This window comes from Ammospiza nelsoni, chromosome 4 (assembly GCF_027579445.1).
Source record: "Ammospiza nelsoni isolate bAmmNel1 chromosome 4, bAmmNel1.pri, whole genome shotgun sequence".
Classification (NCBI taxonomy): domain Eukaryota; kingdom Metazoa; phylum Chordata; class Aves; order Passeriformes; family Passerellidae; genus Ammospiza; species Ammospiza nelsoni.
The window spans coordinates 67,909,081-67,922,851 of NC_080636.1; the positions used below are offsets into that span (position 1 = coordinate 67,909,081).

A 13,771-nucleotide genomic window follows, 5' to 3' on the forward strand; every position below is an offset into this window, starting at 1 on the left:
GTTCTAGGTTGCTTTTCATGTTATTTCATTCTGGTTTTAAATACCCATGACTTTTCTATTGCTCTCCTAGAAAAGGTAACCTGCGTAACACTGGTCAAGTTTCAGCATTAAGAATAAAGAAAATAAGGTGTCCTACAATAGCAGTGTGGGGGAGGAACCATCTGTGCTTAAGAGACAGAAAAAGAAGCAAACAGTGTGCTGTTAGTACCTGTAAGAAATCTGTGAGGAGGACAAGTCCTTTCACCACATTCATGGGATCTCCAGTTGCCGAGAGCATTTTAGACATTAAATCACCATACCCTTGGAAAAATGTCACTGGCCTCAGCTGGAAACCAAACAGAATGGCTGACATGCCAGCAAAGGAGTCCAGGTTTTCCTCGCCTTCATCAGGAGTTGCAGCTATTATGGACTCCAGACCCTGAGCTTCGAGAACCACCTACGAAGGAACAGTGATACAGAATCAATGAGAAAATCCTGCCTGACTCAGACTACTAACAACACCACATATTTTGTTGATGTCTAAATGCCTAATTCTAATTTATGTAGTTGTAGTGGAAAAGCTATGAGGGTGAGACTTAATGGAACTAGGAAGAGTACTTAGAAAAATGGAAAATAAAATAATCTCTTGCCATGTTTTTGCCCTTTAGGTGCTGAGCAGGATTTACCCACATGCGGATCATAATCCTAAGACTAGTTTTCTTTCAAACACATTTTCCTTAGTGCATATAACTATTTTTCAGGGACAGTTGGGAGGAAAGGCCAGAGGTGTTCCACTGCAATATTTTTGTCCTGTATAAATTTAGGAGAGTTATAATACTGAAGATTCTTGCCGATATCAAGAAAATTCTAAAATACAGACATTGAAATCTCTTTGATTTGTACATATGATCTACTCTTTGAACCTGAACTGGTACCTGATTTTACAAACTCACAAAGCTTTTATTGATTACATCAGAGAAACAGCATAGGCTTTACACAGACACAGACCACAATGTATGATGAAAAACAAAACACTTGTTTTGTTTATGGCAACTTATGCCACATTGTGGGGTTTTCCCCTGTTACTGGTTTTCCCCTGTTATTGGCTTGTTGTCTGCCCAGTGCAGCAAGCCTTATGGTCTTAAGCATTAGCTGAAGTGATTTAGAAGCTGTAAGAAAAGGACCACATACTGGCTAAGTTATTGTGCACAGTGTGGCTGTTACCTGGATGGCATGAAGGTCAGTGCTTCTGTCAAAAACACGGATGTTCATGTTACTTCTCCGTAAAATGCCAGAGCCAGAGTAGAGGATGTCGAGGCTGTATGTGGATGACACATCAGGACCACCTTAATTGAAAAAGAAAGAAGGTACCTGTGACTACACTAGTGGATTAATGGAATGTTTGGGAATACAAAGAGGGTTCAAAGGCAGTTTCATGGTTACATACGTGTTATGTATCCAGTGTAGGCAGAGGAAGAGCCCATCTTGGAGAAGCGATCGTAGTTATGGGCACGCATGTCCTTCAGAACTTGCCGAACTGTTTTGCTGTGGGATTTCAAAACAAACAAACAAACAAACCCACTGAGATACAAAAATGTTACAGTACTTTTTCATAGAAAGATCAAATTTGAGAGGGTGAATTTCCCAGTTGGAAAGAGGGTCTTCCAAACCCTAACCTTTTCCCACTAAAAATCTGCCCTAACCCAGTCTCTCTTTCAATTTCAGGTACTCCCTGCAGTCATAGGAAGAAAGGCAAGCAAAGATTTTGCTTGAAAATTAATGTTTTTAAGAAGATATATATTGATTATTTTCATTCTCACACTCTGATGTTTAAAATTTTTCCACATCGCTGGTTTTGAAAATACAGAAGCAAGGGACCATTTGAGAGACAGAAGACATTTTTCACAGTAATGCAAGTCAGATGCCCAATTATTTTTTGTACCTGTGAAAATGTGAACAGCTATTAAAATAATGACATTGAAATTAAGGGATTTATTCTGAAATAACAATACAAGGGACATAAAAATAAGATATTCCTTTATACTCTCCTTAAGTTTTAGTAATTCATGAGAACCTGTGTGTTCTCTGTAAGGAAGGGCTGTATTTATTTACACTGAACTTAATGTACCTGGAAGGCATTTCAAAGCGCAGTATATCTTGGATCATGGACAGCATGTACTTGTTCATCTCCATAGGCAGTTCCCCAATGGAGAGCAGGATGTTTTTCACTTCCATGTAGGATGGGTTACTGTTTAAGAGGATGGCAGCTGCTGTGGTTCTCACTGTCTTTTCGTGGATTTTGCGAGTCTGGTGGTATATCCTGTTCATTGTTTCCTTCACCTGGTCAGGAAACACATTATTCACTAAGTGCTCATACAGATGACTGGGCAAAGTACAGGTTGGAATGTCGTTTATAATATCAGCTTAAGTTAGATTAGTTAGCTCCATAGCTAAGGCTAATACATAAGGATATATTTTCAGCATCATGTTTTTCATGGTCCTTTTGGAATGTTGAGACATGTATAGCTCAGTGACCACAAGGACAAGTGGGACATCTGTTATGTTCTCTCAGCCACAGACCAAATACAGCCTTACACACTGGTTTTAAAGCAGGGCTGTAAATAAGTAGCAGCACTAAGAACAAATGCAGCAGTGGTAAGACAGAGATTTTCTTGACTGTTAAGGAAACATGTACTTTAAAAACCAAGAATATTGTTATTTTAATTTTCTAGATAGTGCCTGTGGTGGCGTGTCCCTGAGAAGATTGTGACACATCTTTGTCACGGGGGAATTTGTGGAAAGCCATGTAGTCCCACTGAATGGCCTCCTATATGCTCATTGCAGAGCAGCACCCGGACAGCCTCAATCCTGATGGCCAGCAGGTATGAAATGGAATACAAGGTAATGCAGCAGAGGAAGGACCTCTTGTCCCACTGTTTTCTATGTCTTTTCCTATTCTTAGAGGCTGCAGGGTAAAATGCAGCTATTTTACCCTTCTCTTACTTTGTGTGCTCTCCCTGTGTGAAAGCACAAGGAAGAACAGAGCTGCACAGGTGCCCAAGTGCTCCCTCTGGCGAGCAGAGCCCGGTTCTCCCTGCAGACTGCCGGCTGCCTTTGGTGGCTGTGTGCGACCCTGGAGCCAAGGGCTGACTAGCATGTGTCCACCAGTCCATTCCTTGCCTTCAGCATGTTGACTGCACCACACAGCTTGGTGCCATCAGCAAACTTACTGAGATTGGACTCAACCTCACTGTCCATGTTGGTGATGACAAGAAATGAATTCTGTGAATTTACCCTTTATTTTTAATACAGTCTCCTGCACTTCTTTTCTTGGGCAGCAAATTTTCTTACCTCTTTGGTGAGAAAAGAAGGATCATATCTCTGCAAGGCAGTGGCAGCAAGGCTGCTGATGGGCCCTTCTCCTGACTCAGCATACTTCAGGAGCACTGGAATTGCTTCGGGAAGGAGTGCATTCTTCAGTGCCAGCAGGTACATCTGCACGTTGTCGTCTTTGCTGGCCTTCTCCAGCCTATTCAGAATCAACCTTTTCGCTTCCACAACAGCCTAAGAAAATCAACAGCACATTAAATGGTGATCATAAACCTCCCTTTTTCCCCTTGCAGGAGCAGAAGGGGCAGGGCAGGGTTCTGGCATGTTTTGTGGCACCGGGCTAGGAAAGATTTCATTTGTACGTTGATGGCTTCCTTCAAGCATAACCAAAGTGACTGCAGCCACAGTGACACCTGATCCAGAGTGTTAGCACTTGCCAGCTGCTCCTGATCTGATTCAGGGACTTCACAGGTCCTCCTTGTGGGGCCAACAAGTTCCCACAAAAAAAGGCAAGGGAAGTGTTCTTCAGTGCCTCAGAACATGATGTTATAAAAGTACTTGGCAATTAACAAGGGACATTAAAAGGGCCTGTTCAGGTAATTAAAAGGGCTCTGTAAGTTTTCAGTGCTGTGCTGCAGTGCTGAACAAAACAGATCCAGCTGCCTTCTCTGATCATTCTCATCCTCTAACACCAGCATCTACTCAGTTCATGCTCAGAGTAAAAGTCTTCCTCCTTCTATGGATGTTCAGGGCACAGTTGAATATTTGAATCAGTGAATTTTCTTTACAGAGGTGAAATAACCTAAGATGATTGCAAATAATAAACAGACCCTGAGTTGGCCAGTGTTTCTCTGAGGATATGCAAAGCTTTTGGACAAGACAGCACAAATACTGCTTCTGCTGACAGGTTCAGCCACAGAAATGGGAAGAGACAAGATTAAAGCCTAAATCTGATAAAGTAGAGGTCATTATAAAAAAAAAAAATACAATCCTCTATCAAACATAGGAGTTCATGGACTTATTTTAAGTGGGAGAATCTGCTTCCCATGTCTGTCATGCTCCCCCAGTAATGTCACCAGGGATTGGTCCTGTGTGTTGCAGACCAGAATTTGGGCAGCAGTGACCATCAGATACTCACTGGCAGCTTGCAGCCATCCCTGTCACACAGCTTTCTAATGAGTGCTCCCATGACAATGACAAGAGTTTCTCTGATTTCTTGACTGGCGACATCTCCCTTGAACTTCTCCTGTCATGCAAAAGCAAAGCTGTTTAGTGTCTCAGAGTAAACACGACAAGCCACACTGCTGTGGGTTCAACAGGTTCCCTCATTTTCTGTGAACAATAATGCAATGCAAGGGCAGTGATTACCACGATGGCCTGGGCTCAGGCTAAGCACAGCACAGCTCTATCATTACATATATATTACATATAATAACTCAGTGTCATTTTCACCTTCAGTTACATTCAGTGTCTCAAGTAGATTCATTTGGAAAAAAAAGGGGGGATTTACAGTTCTGATTACAGAACTTTCATAATGCAACAATCAAACAATCCTCAAATTATTTTCTTAACATTCAGTATTATGTTTCTTTTTCCAGTAATGGATTTTGGTAATATTTTACAAAGTAATTAGACTTTCAGTCTGGGTATAGGAATATTTGTTGCTTGCAGGCTTTGTGTCAATAGCACACTTATTGGAAACCCTGGAAGGCATAAAGAAAGGAAAATTAGAAACAGCAACAGTTGTTTCTTCTTCTCTTCCCCTTTGACTGGGACAAGGCATAAGAATATTAGCTCTGTTGTGTTTTTGGTTTTTTTTGTCGTTGGACTTACAGTTAATGATTTCAGGAGAGTTTCACTGGGATGAGAAGCAAATCCACAGGCATACAGGAACCGCTCCTGCAGGATAAAAGTGCTTGCATCCTTAAAGTCAAGAAACTCCAGCATGGCCTCCAGTGATTCTGGGGTCTGAGCCGAGGTTACAGCATCCACTACCTGTGGACTACAAAGAAGTGCAAATTAAATGAACACATCCTTGCAATGAGCCAGTCAATACTGAAAAGACTTGGCTGCATATTGAGAGAAAGAAGCTTATGTACTGAAACAGCTCTTCATTGCAAGTAAGAGAATCTTTTACTCTTGTTGGAAAAAGTGTCCCTGAACTTTCACCTCAAAATGGCACACAGATTCATATCCATGGATAGTATTTTAATTTATGCAAATAAGAGACAAAAAAAGTTTAAACACCCAACCATCACAAGTGTATTAAAGTTTACAGGAAAAGGCTGTAGTTTTAAAGAAGTGTTTTAGTACTGCATGCACAATGAAACATAGAGAAAAGGCTTCTATGCTTCCCGAGTGACTCTCAGGTTTATCTCCATTGCTAACAACTGCTACAATTTATTTGAAAGATCCCAACCACATGATTCAGAAATGCTTTTCAGCTCTCAAGTTTCAGTGTGCATGCTGTTCACAACCAAACTCTAATACTCGGACAATTCCCAGGCATCAACATTGCCTGGGAGTACTTCTTTGTTGTATTTCCTATTGAAGGAAACCAATGGGAAGTCAAGAACAAGTTATAAGGTGTTTCAGAACAACTATTTGGTTTGAGAACCTTTGGCTAAACTACAAACCATGTTGGCCTTGCACTGTAGATACAACCCTGGTGGCTGAAGGGTGTGCTGAAAATTTATTATATTACAAGAACAAACATAACTTTAAAAAAAATCCTTTTCCTGTAGACAGTACTGAACACTGGGTTTGCATTGCTAGGACATCACCAGCAGAACTCAATCTCTTTGTATGCAATCTGCCCTTCTGCATTTTTCAGTAATTTAAACCTTTTAAAAGCTTGTTCATGGTAACTTACAGAAGCTCTTTATTTTCACTTTTAATAATTTTCAGTATCTCCTCCTTCGTAGCTTTCCTGATGTTCTGAATGAAGGACAAAAAGCTTTTTGCTGCATCAGGCTTGGAAAGTTTGTCAGGATGCATTTGTTCTCTGATGTTCTTCCAGTGCTCAGAAAGCTGCAAAACAATTCATATTATGTGAAATCTCTCAGATTATAGCTTCAGTTCTCAAAATCAGACTAAATAAATGCTGATATGATTTCAGCTACTTTGAGCAAATGCTGTTGCTCAAAGTAGCTGAAATCCAACAGACCTATGATCCTTTAGCTCAGTATTAGGTAATTTATGATATCCCAGCACAAATATCTTAGAAATCTTTCTATAGCTGTCTCTCTTCCAACTCTTTATTATTTTCCTGATGTTGTACATGACCTTCACTGCAATCTCTTTTGGAACAATACAATTTATTTATACTGTAACTGGAATAAAGGGAAATCTCTTCTCTTGCAAATTTACTGTGCTTTCTGGTGAATATTGTGTTTGCCTTATGTTCCCATTTTTCCCTAAGTAGACTTAAAAAAAAAAAAGGGAGATGCACAATCCCCAATCCACTAATTAATCATTTTTTTTGAGAAGATGGTAATTTTGGGTTAGTACAGAACAGGATTAAATATCCAAGAAGTTATTCCCAGGTTTTTTTCATAAAATTTCATAAAAAGGGATTTGTAGCTATTGTACAAAATAAAAGGTGAAATGATGGTTGCTGTATTTATTCCCACATCACATTTTTTACCTGAAAAAGCCAACATGGTAGCAAAGCACCCATATCTGTCCTTCCAATTACACTCCCATAAGAAACTGGTGCCAGTATTTTGACCTTTCTTCTCTCCCTTGCCTTTGCCTCTGTTATCTCAAGTTATCGAGAACATTCCTTGGTGAAAACTCAGCTGTTCTTTGCAACAGCCTTTACTGCAGTTTTCCTGAGTGGGAAATAAAAGTAGCACCCATCTGACCTTCACTAAAATAGTTCCCCTCTGTGGATTTTGTGTTGGGCAATAGCACTTGAACCTGCTGGCAATTAGAAGTATCATTCATCAGTACAGAGTGCAACTTCTATTGACTGTAACAAACAATAATTAGGCAACAATGATTGAGACATAGGATATTTCCTGAGGATTAATAACCAGCTGGGAGGAGCTCATGTTCTGAGGCACAGATGGGTCTTTTAACCTCCACTGGTAATTAGTGCTTAGCACCAAGGTCAGTGTAGCTATTATTAACTGAAATTGGATAAATATATAGGTCACTTTTTATTCCCCCTGTTGAAGTTGCACCACAGTCCAGCAAAAAAAAAACCCTCTAACCTCATTACTCCTACATTTTCTCCTGTGCAGAGCCCAGCTGTGTGGGCTGCTCTTAGGCAGTTTGGCCCATACCCTAGAGACAAGCAAGGTGGGAGATGCAAGCTGGAGCTATCTCAAGAAAAAGAGAGTGGAGAACAGGCCTTCCTTGGTGGGTGCTCAGGAGCAGCTGCCATCTCCTGCAGTGACCATGGCATTAAAAACACCATTCACAGTTGACTTTTCTGAGGGCCCTCATTCTCCTGATGTGAATGTCAGGCAGTTTGGATTTAAAAACCCAAACATTCAGGCACAAGATGCACACACTTCCACATGACAATTCAGCGTGGACACAGACCTGTGTTTCTCTGACAGAGAGATCAGAACAGAGGTCTTGTGGGCACTCTAGGAAAACTCCAATGAAACCAAGAGGTTCTAAACTGAGCAGGAGTCGGTTTTGAATGTCTGTGTATGACAGCTGCTTACCAATGTACAAAGGGTGGCTGCACAAGACAGAACAAACCCATCTCACCTTCAGAAGGGGCAAGAATCCTTCCCCATAGTAACCATGAGCATAAAAGAGTGTAAGATACATGAGCTCTTCTGAAAAGAGCATGCTTTATGTTGTCTTAACATAGAAATCTAGACCTGATTTTAAGTGCAAACATTTGCCATAACCTCAGGGAAATGAGGGTAGTAATGATTATTTTATCAAATTCATAAAGATAGAGATAAGACCTGTTACAATTTAAAAAGGGCTTTGAGAATGTAAAACCCTAAGGCATAGCATGTCAGCAGGGCATTAATGTATACCATGAAATATAAGTAGCATATGCTATGTTGCTGCTTTGGATACAGTGTTCTGTTTATAGAGCCCATCTTTTCATAGCAGTTACTGAAAAATACAGTGAGAAAGCAGAACTTCATTCTCCCTGTGCCATTAGGTTTATAATGACATAGGTCAGTCCCCAGGCAGTGCTCTGGAATTATACCCTGTGTTTGTTATCTTGGTCTGAAAATTATAACTGTTATGACAAACTCAGTCCCAAGTGACAAATTGGTCAGCACAAACCCCGACAGGCAGAGTCAAGGAAAAACCACCTGTCCCTACTCTGTTTAAGATGCCTTGATATTCCCTGTTAGAACTGCCCCAGCACACAGGCAGCATCATTTCTATATTCTCCAAATATTTTTTTTGGTCTTCCCTGTGGCTCAACAAGCATTAGATAAGAAAAATTATTACAGTGTAATGCTACTTCCAAATAATAATAAAAAGCAAAAGTTCCAATACAGGAACATATTTGTGCTCATAAGGAGTATCTCGGGAGGACTAAAATTCTGTGTGCTGAATAGAAACTATATCTTGCTTATCAACACTGGAGAATAATGATCCTTAATGTTCCCATTCATTCCTCAATGGTAATAGCATTAATACTGTTTGCTAAAAGTCACTGTAGTAATCTATTTAGGTTATGATGAACATCATTAGCAAAACAAAAGATGATGCATTTACACTGTCATGCTCTTAGCCTTCAGATGTCTTAAATATAAAAAAACAAGGCAATGTTTTTCCCAGGGAAAAATGAGAACATTATTGGACTCCCCAAGAACACTAAAGTCCCATTTTATACTTGCAAAATATCTATAAAATCCTAACAAAAGACTTCCTCGGGGTCAGGTAGTAAGAAGACGTTAAATATACCACCAACAAATGCTTAGCCTGCCTGAGGAATGGCTAAAGAACTTGAATCCTGGGAACAGATCAGCTCCTCCATGATAAAACTGTTTACAAACACCAGTCAGCAATCTTAAAATTAATTTTCACCCAGAGGAAATAAGGTGCACCCAGCTAAAGGCTGGCAAGGTGAGATAAAACAACAGGGTGCTGTATTTTCTAGTGATCTGGAGAAATATTGCAGTCTTTAAAAGAGAGCAAAAAGGTTGGTACTTTTAGTGGTAGATCTTACGACACTCTTGTGGGGTGAGCACCATTGCAACACTTCTGTACTCCCTACTCCAGGGTGCATTTTATATTGCTATGCTGGACCTGTCCTAGTTCTGCTTGGACAGAAAATTTGCTTTCACACTTGTCCTGCTCAGCTAAGCAACCTGATGTCCAATGAACCTGTGTTTACTTACTGAAGGGCACTTTTTGCATTCAGATTTCACTGGCTCTGCTTCCAGGGCAATGGCAACATAATTGGGGTCCAAGGTCTTGATCACACCAGCGACTTGCTTTGCAGCGATCAGTCCCGTCCCAGCTTGGACTGACTTCAGCTCCAGCCTCTGCCTGCACATCCACACAGTCAGGACACCATCAGAGCCCAACCACCAGCCCACAGATGCAGAAATCACACCAAGGGGAAACAAAAAACCCCTCCGCAGACTAAAAAATGTAGAATGCAGACTGACTAAATTCTTATTTTAAAATGTTCAGAACATGGCAAGTCTGTGGGGCTTTTAAGGTAACAGAAGCAATTGATACCTGTGTGAGAGACTTTCTAAAGCACAGATTTGTTATACTTGATAAACAGCCTTCAGTATTCACATACATTCTGAAATGTTGCATATATTTGTTCTTAAAAGATCTGGAAAGTGAAATTTTTGAATGTACTTTTTCTTTTAAATATCTATTATTACCGAGTTGCCTGAATTATTTATCTTGTATGAGTATGTCCACACTTTCAGTGTTTTGGAGTCTGGAGTCTAACACAGATCTAGGTTTCACTGTTGTTTCCTTTCTATGCAGTAGATTTTATTTTCTATGCTTCCAAACTCTCATATGCTAGAAATGGAAATCCATCAGAAGTATTTCTTGAGAAATGAGATGACAGAACACCTATAGCACTAATGGGTAGATTAAGAGGGTTTGGCCAATTCCTGCTGTTGCCTGTTAACTTCTTATAAAAGCCATTATTTATTATTTGTGGTGTGGTAGAACCCTTAATCAAAGTTGGACCTGGTACCTGGCACAGTTGGACCTGTATATGGATAAAAAAGAGACCTAAATCCTGGAGAGTTCACAGCCTTAGATCTTAATTCTATAAAACCTACACATGTAACCTAACTTGAAGCACTAGTCCTCCACCATCAATGACAGCCCAATTGCCCAACTTACTTTGAAACTATTTTGGCACCTGTTTTTCGTCGGTAATTCAGAGCAAAAACGAAATTTTCTTCTGCCTTAATGGATTTAATGAAACTGTCTTCCAGCACATAAACTGTAGCAGATGTGGCTTTTGTACTGATATCCAAGATCTGAAAATAATTAAAACAGAAAGCGGGTTATACAACAAACAACATAGGAAAAGAGCTCACTGTTCCAAATGAGGGCAAGACTTGGAATGAAGCAGAGCCATATGAGGAAGGCGCATATAGGCAGGCATCTCAAGCCTATGAACCAGGTTTTCAAGTATTCCCTCTGCAGTAAGTACCCACTCACTTCTACACCATGTGCTTCAAATTTAGTATGTACCAGGGTAAAGGACAGTAGGAGCAGGGGAGGAAGATGTGGAGCAGGCTGCAACTGAGAAAAGACCCAGTACTACATTTAGTTTAAGATATGCTTTAAATAAGACAAAAATCTTTTCCAGAGAAATATCTTGTAAATAAGATTGTCATGTTCACAAACAGATCAATGAACAGATTGTTATGTTCACAGATCAAACAAGGTGGCTGTCTTTGCTTCTTGTTTTGTAATCAAGATGATGTCTTTGTAGTGTGAAAATGGGCAACCCAGTCATAGCGTTAAGGCAGTTACTAAGAGAGTGTGTGGTGTGTTTGTACTTCTCTGAGCTCAGAAAGGTCAGTTTCTGATGTGGAGAATCCCAGTGCCTCCAGCAGGTGTCCAGCCTGTCCTCAGCAGTGACTACTTAGAAAGTCATTTACTAACTGGAGGACCTCTAGGGCTGTAGTAGGGCTTCATTTACCCCTATGGCACATCTCCTGTATTACACCTGTGCATGAGGGAAGCCTTTGACCTTCCAGGCAAGCCTAACCAGGCTCCATTCAGGAGTCAGCATCTTGCCTGGCATTTACAGCAGATGGGGAAAAACTTACTATTAACACTATGACTGTATCTGTATCAGCTGAGCCAAAGTGGTTTACACCACAGGAGAAATCCATTCCCTGTTCTCTCCATGGGAACTACATGTGACATTTGGGCTAGAAAAACTACAAAATTTACATATAGAATCTGCTTCCTCTAATGCTAGAAGGACTTCTGAGAAGATGAGTAGGGGCTGCTAAGAATATATTTTAAATAGGAAGAATATATTTTATTTTGTTAAAGAAATCATACCTTGTTGTGGCTGGTAAATCCTTTCTTTTCTATTTCACAGGAGTCCAGGTCTTTTATTTTAGTCACTTGATCTTGCCGCACATTGTAAGTAGTATCACATTTCCCAGAAATGTCCACCTTGGAAAAGAGAGTTAGGTTAGGACAATTTCTTGAATTTATCTTTGGGACACCCCCCAACACCTTCCAAAGATGAAGCATTTTCTCCACTGCTGGAATCCTGTACCTGAGATGCTGTACTGCTTGGGTTTATTTAACCGTTTTGAGGATGTCAGTGGTTCTAACTATCTGCTTTGGATTGGCAGGGGTACTGTTCATTAGATGGCTAGGAAGAAAAGTAACAATGGCTGTTTAAAAAAAATAATTAGGAAATACCAGGCAGCTTACACTATACTCACAAGTTTGAGTTAAATTTGAGCTTTGTTTAAGGGGACAGGTTTAGAAATATAACAATGGAAGGCAACTTAAATGGATGCAGCTAAATCAGTGCTGACTTTGTGTGGGTACTTGGATTTAGAATGGGATTCCACTAAATTGAATTTAGGAATCAGCCAACTTTAAAGAGCAGTATAATCACTTTTATAGTGACCTGGTTTAAGGTGGTTTATTACCAAATTGTGCTAGATTTATAAAGGCATTTTAAATCAAATGGATTGCACTACTTCTTTATGCTAATTGCAGCGATTTGATTGGTGCCACCAAATATGCAGAAGACTGTCCTTAAGTCCCTAACCTCAAATGTTATCAAAGGACTGATTTCTATCACAGTTCACTCTTTCTGAAGTCAGCAGGAACCACAGGTCTGCCTTCCAGAGGAGATCAGGCTCTGCCTGTTCCTCATGTGATGATAATCTTGCCTGATAGAGCACCATACCTCACGGGAAGAGCCAGAGTGCAGCTGCAGCTGGAAAAGGCTGGCCAGACCTCTCTTAATGTTCTGAGTAAAACCAGGTTCATTTTGATATGAGTAGAAGGTTTTGATCTGTAGGAATTGAAAAAAACAAAAACAAAAACAAAAACAAAAAAAAACCAAAAAAAAACCCAAACATATAGTAAGCATTCAAAAGTGTGTAACAAATCTGGTTAAATTAGAAAGGAATAGTGAGGATCCACTCTAGAAAAACCTTTACTTTGGATCTGTTATTTGCTTATTTTGAGCAAACTGTGGAGGCTGCAGGGCCTGGCAATAACTGTACAAACACATTTTGGCCTTCAGCTGAACCTAAGTACAGTTTCAGTGCAGTGAGCATCTCTCCTCCTGGAATTAGAGAGAATTTAGATGGGAAATGGGAAACTTTTCATACTTCCACAGGCGACTCATTTTTCTGCATAATCCTCAGGTAATCACTCCCCACAGGGGCATAATATCTGTTGCACTTTAATCACAGGTTACAAAAACTCAGGATGAATCATAGATAAATCACAGATAGAATGACTTCAATGACGTGTCAAACATATCACAACCTTTGCACTTCATGGGTCAACTATTGTGCTTGAGCCTCTCCTCTGGTAACAAGACTTTGCACCTCCACTCTGCATTCAAGGTGCTTTAGAAATGCCCCTTTATCTGGAACTGTAAGTGCAACCAGTATGTTATCTTGGGGTAACCCTGAAAAGTGAAATTTACTGTGCCAGGGTTGAAATTGTCATACCACAAAGAAATCATAAAAGGAGCATATAGACCCTACCACCTGAGAAAAAGCTCAAGTTTTAATACTACATCTTAGCCTTAGCATATGAAAGTGTGCAATGTATGAGGAGCAGATGCATTCTGTGTTCTTCTGGTTACCTCTGTTTTCATGTAGGGATGTGTGCAGTTCACAGCCAGCGCTGTCCTGTTTCTTTTTATGTTGTGTAAAACTGATGACAAGGCTGAGTCTGAAAGTTACTGAGCAGGTCTGATAGCAGCTGCAATTCAGCAGGCTGAGCTGGCAGCCAGGGTATGTGCTCAGTGCCTATTTACAGCAGGAGG

At 40.2% G+C, this 13,771-nt stretch overlaps 1 protein-coding gene across 2 annotated transcripts in view; it reads right to left on the reverse strand.

The window, feature by feature from the left end:
* Positions 1-13,771, reverse strand: part of MTTP (microsomal triglyceride transfer protein) — a 28,831-nt gene that overhangs the window by 6,740 nt on the left and 8,320 nt on the right. For both annotated transcript variants that reach the window (XM_059471352.1, XM_059471351.1), the window contains exons 4-15: positions 12,674-12,781; positions 11,803-11,919; positions 10,621-10,760; positions 9,642-9,792; positions 6,182-6,339; positions 5,143-5,311; positions 4,448-4,555; positions 3,331-3,543; positions 2,108-2,319; positions 1,427-1,524; positions 1,204-1,325; positions 209-436 (exon numbers count right to left, since the gene is read on the reverse strand). In XM_059471352.1, the coding sequence (XP_059327335.1) occupies positions 209-436; positions 1,204-1,325; positions 1,427-1,524; positions 2,108-2,319; positions 3,331-3,543; positions 4,448-4,555; positions 5,143-5,311; positions 6,182-6,339; positions 9,642-9,792; positions 10,621-10,760; positions 11,803-11,919; positions 12,674-12,781 (1,824 nt within the window). The remainder of the gene's footprint in view (positions 1-208; positions 437-1,203; positions 1,326-1,426; positions 1,525-2,107; positions 2,320-3,330; positions 3,544-4,447; positions 4,556-5,142; positions 5,312-6,181; positions 6,340-9,641; positions 9,793-10,620; positions 10,761-11,802; positions 11,920-12,673; positions 12,782-13,771) is intronic.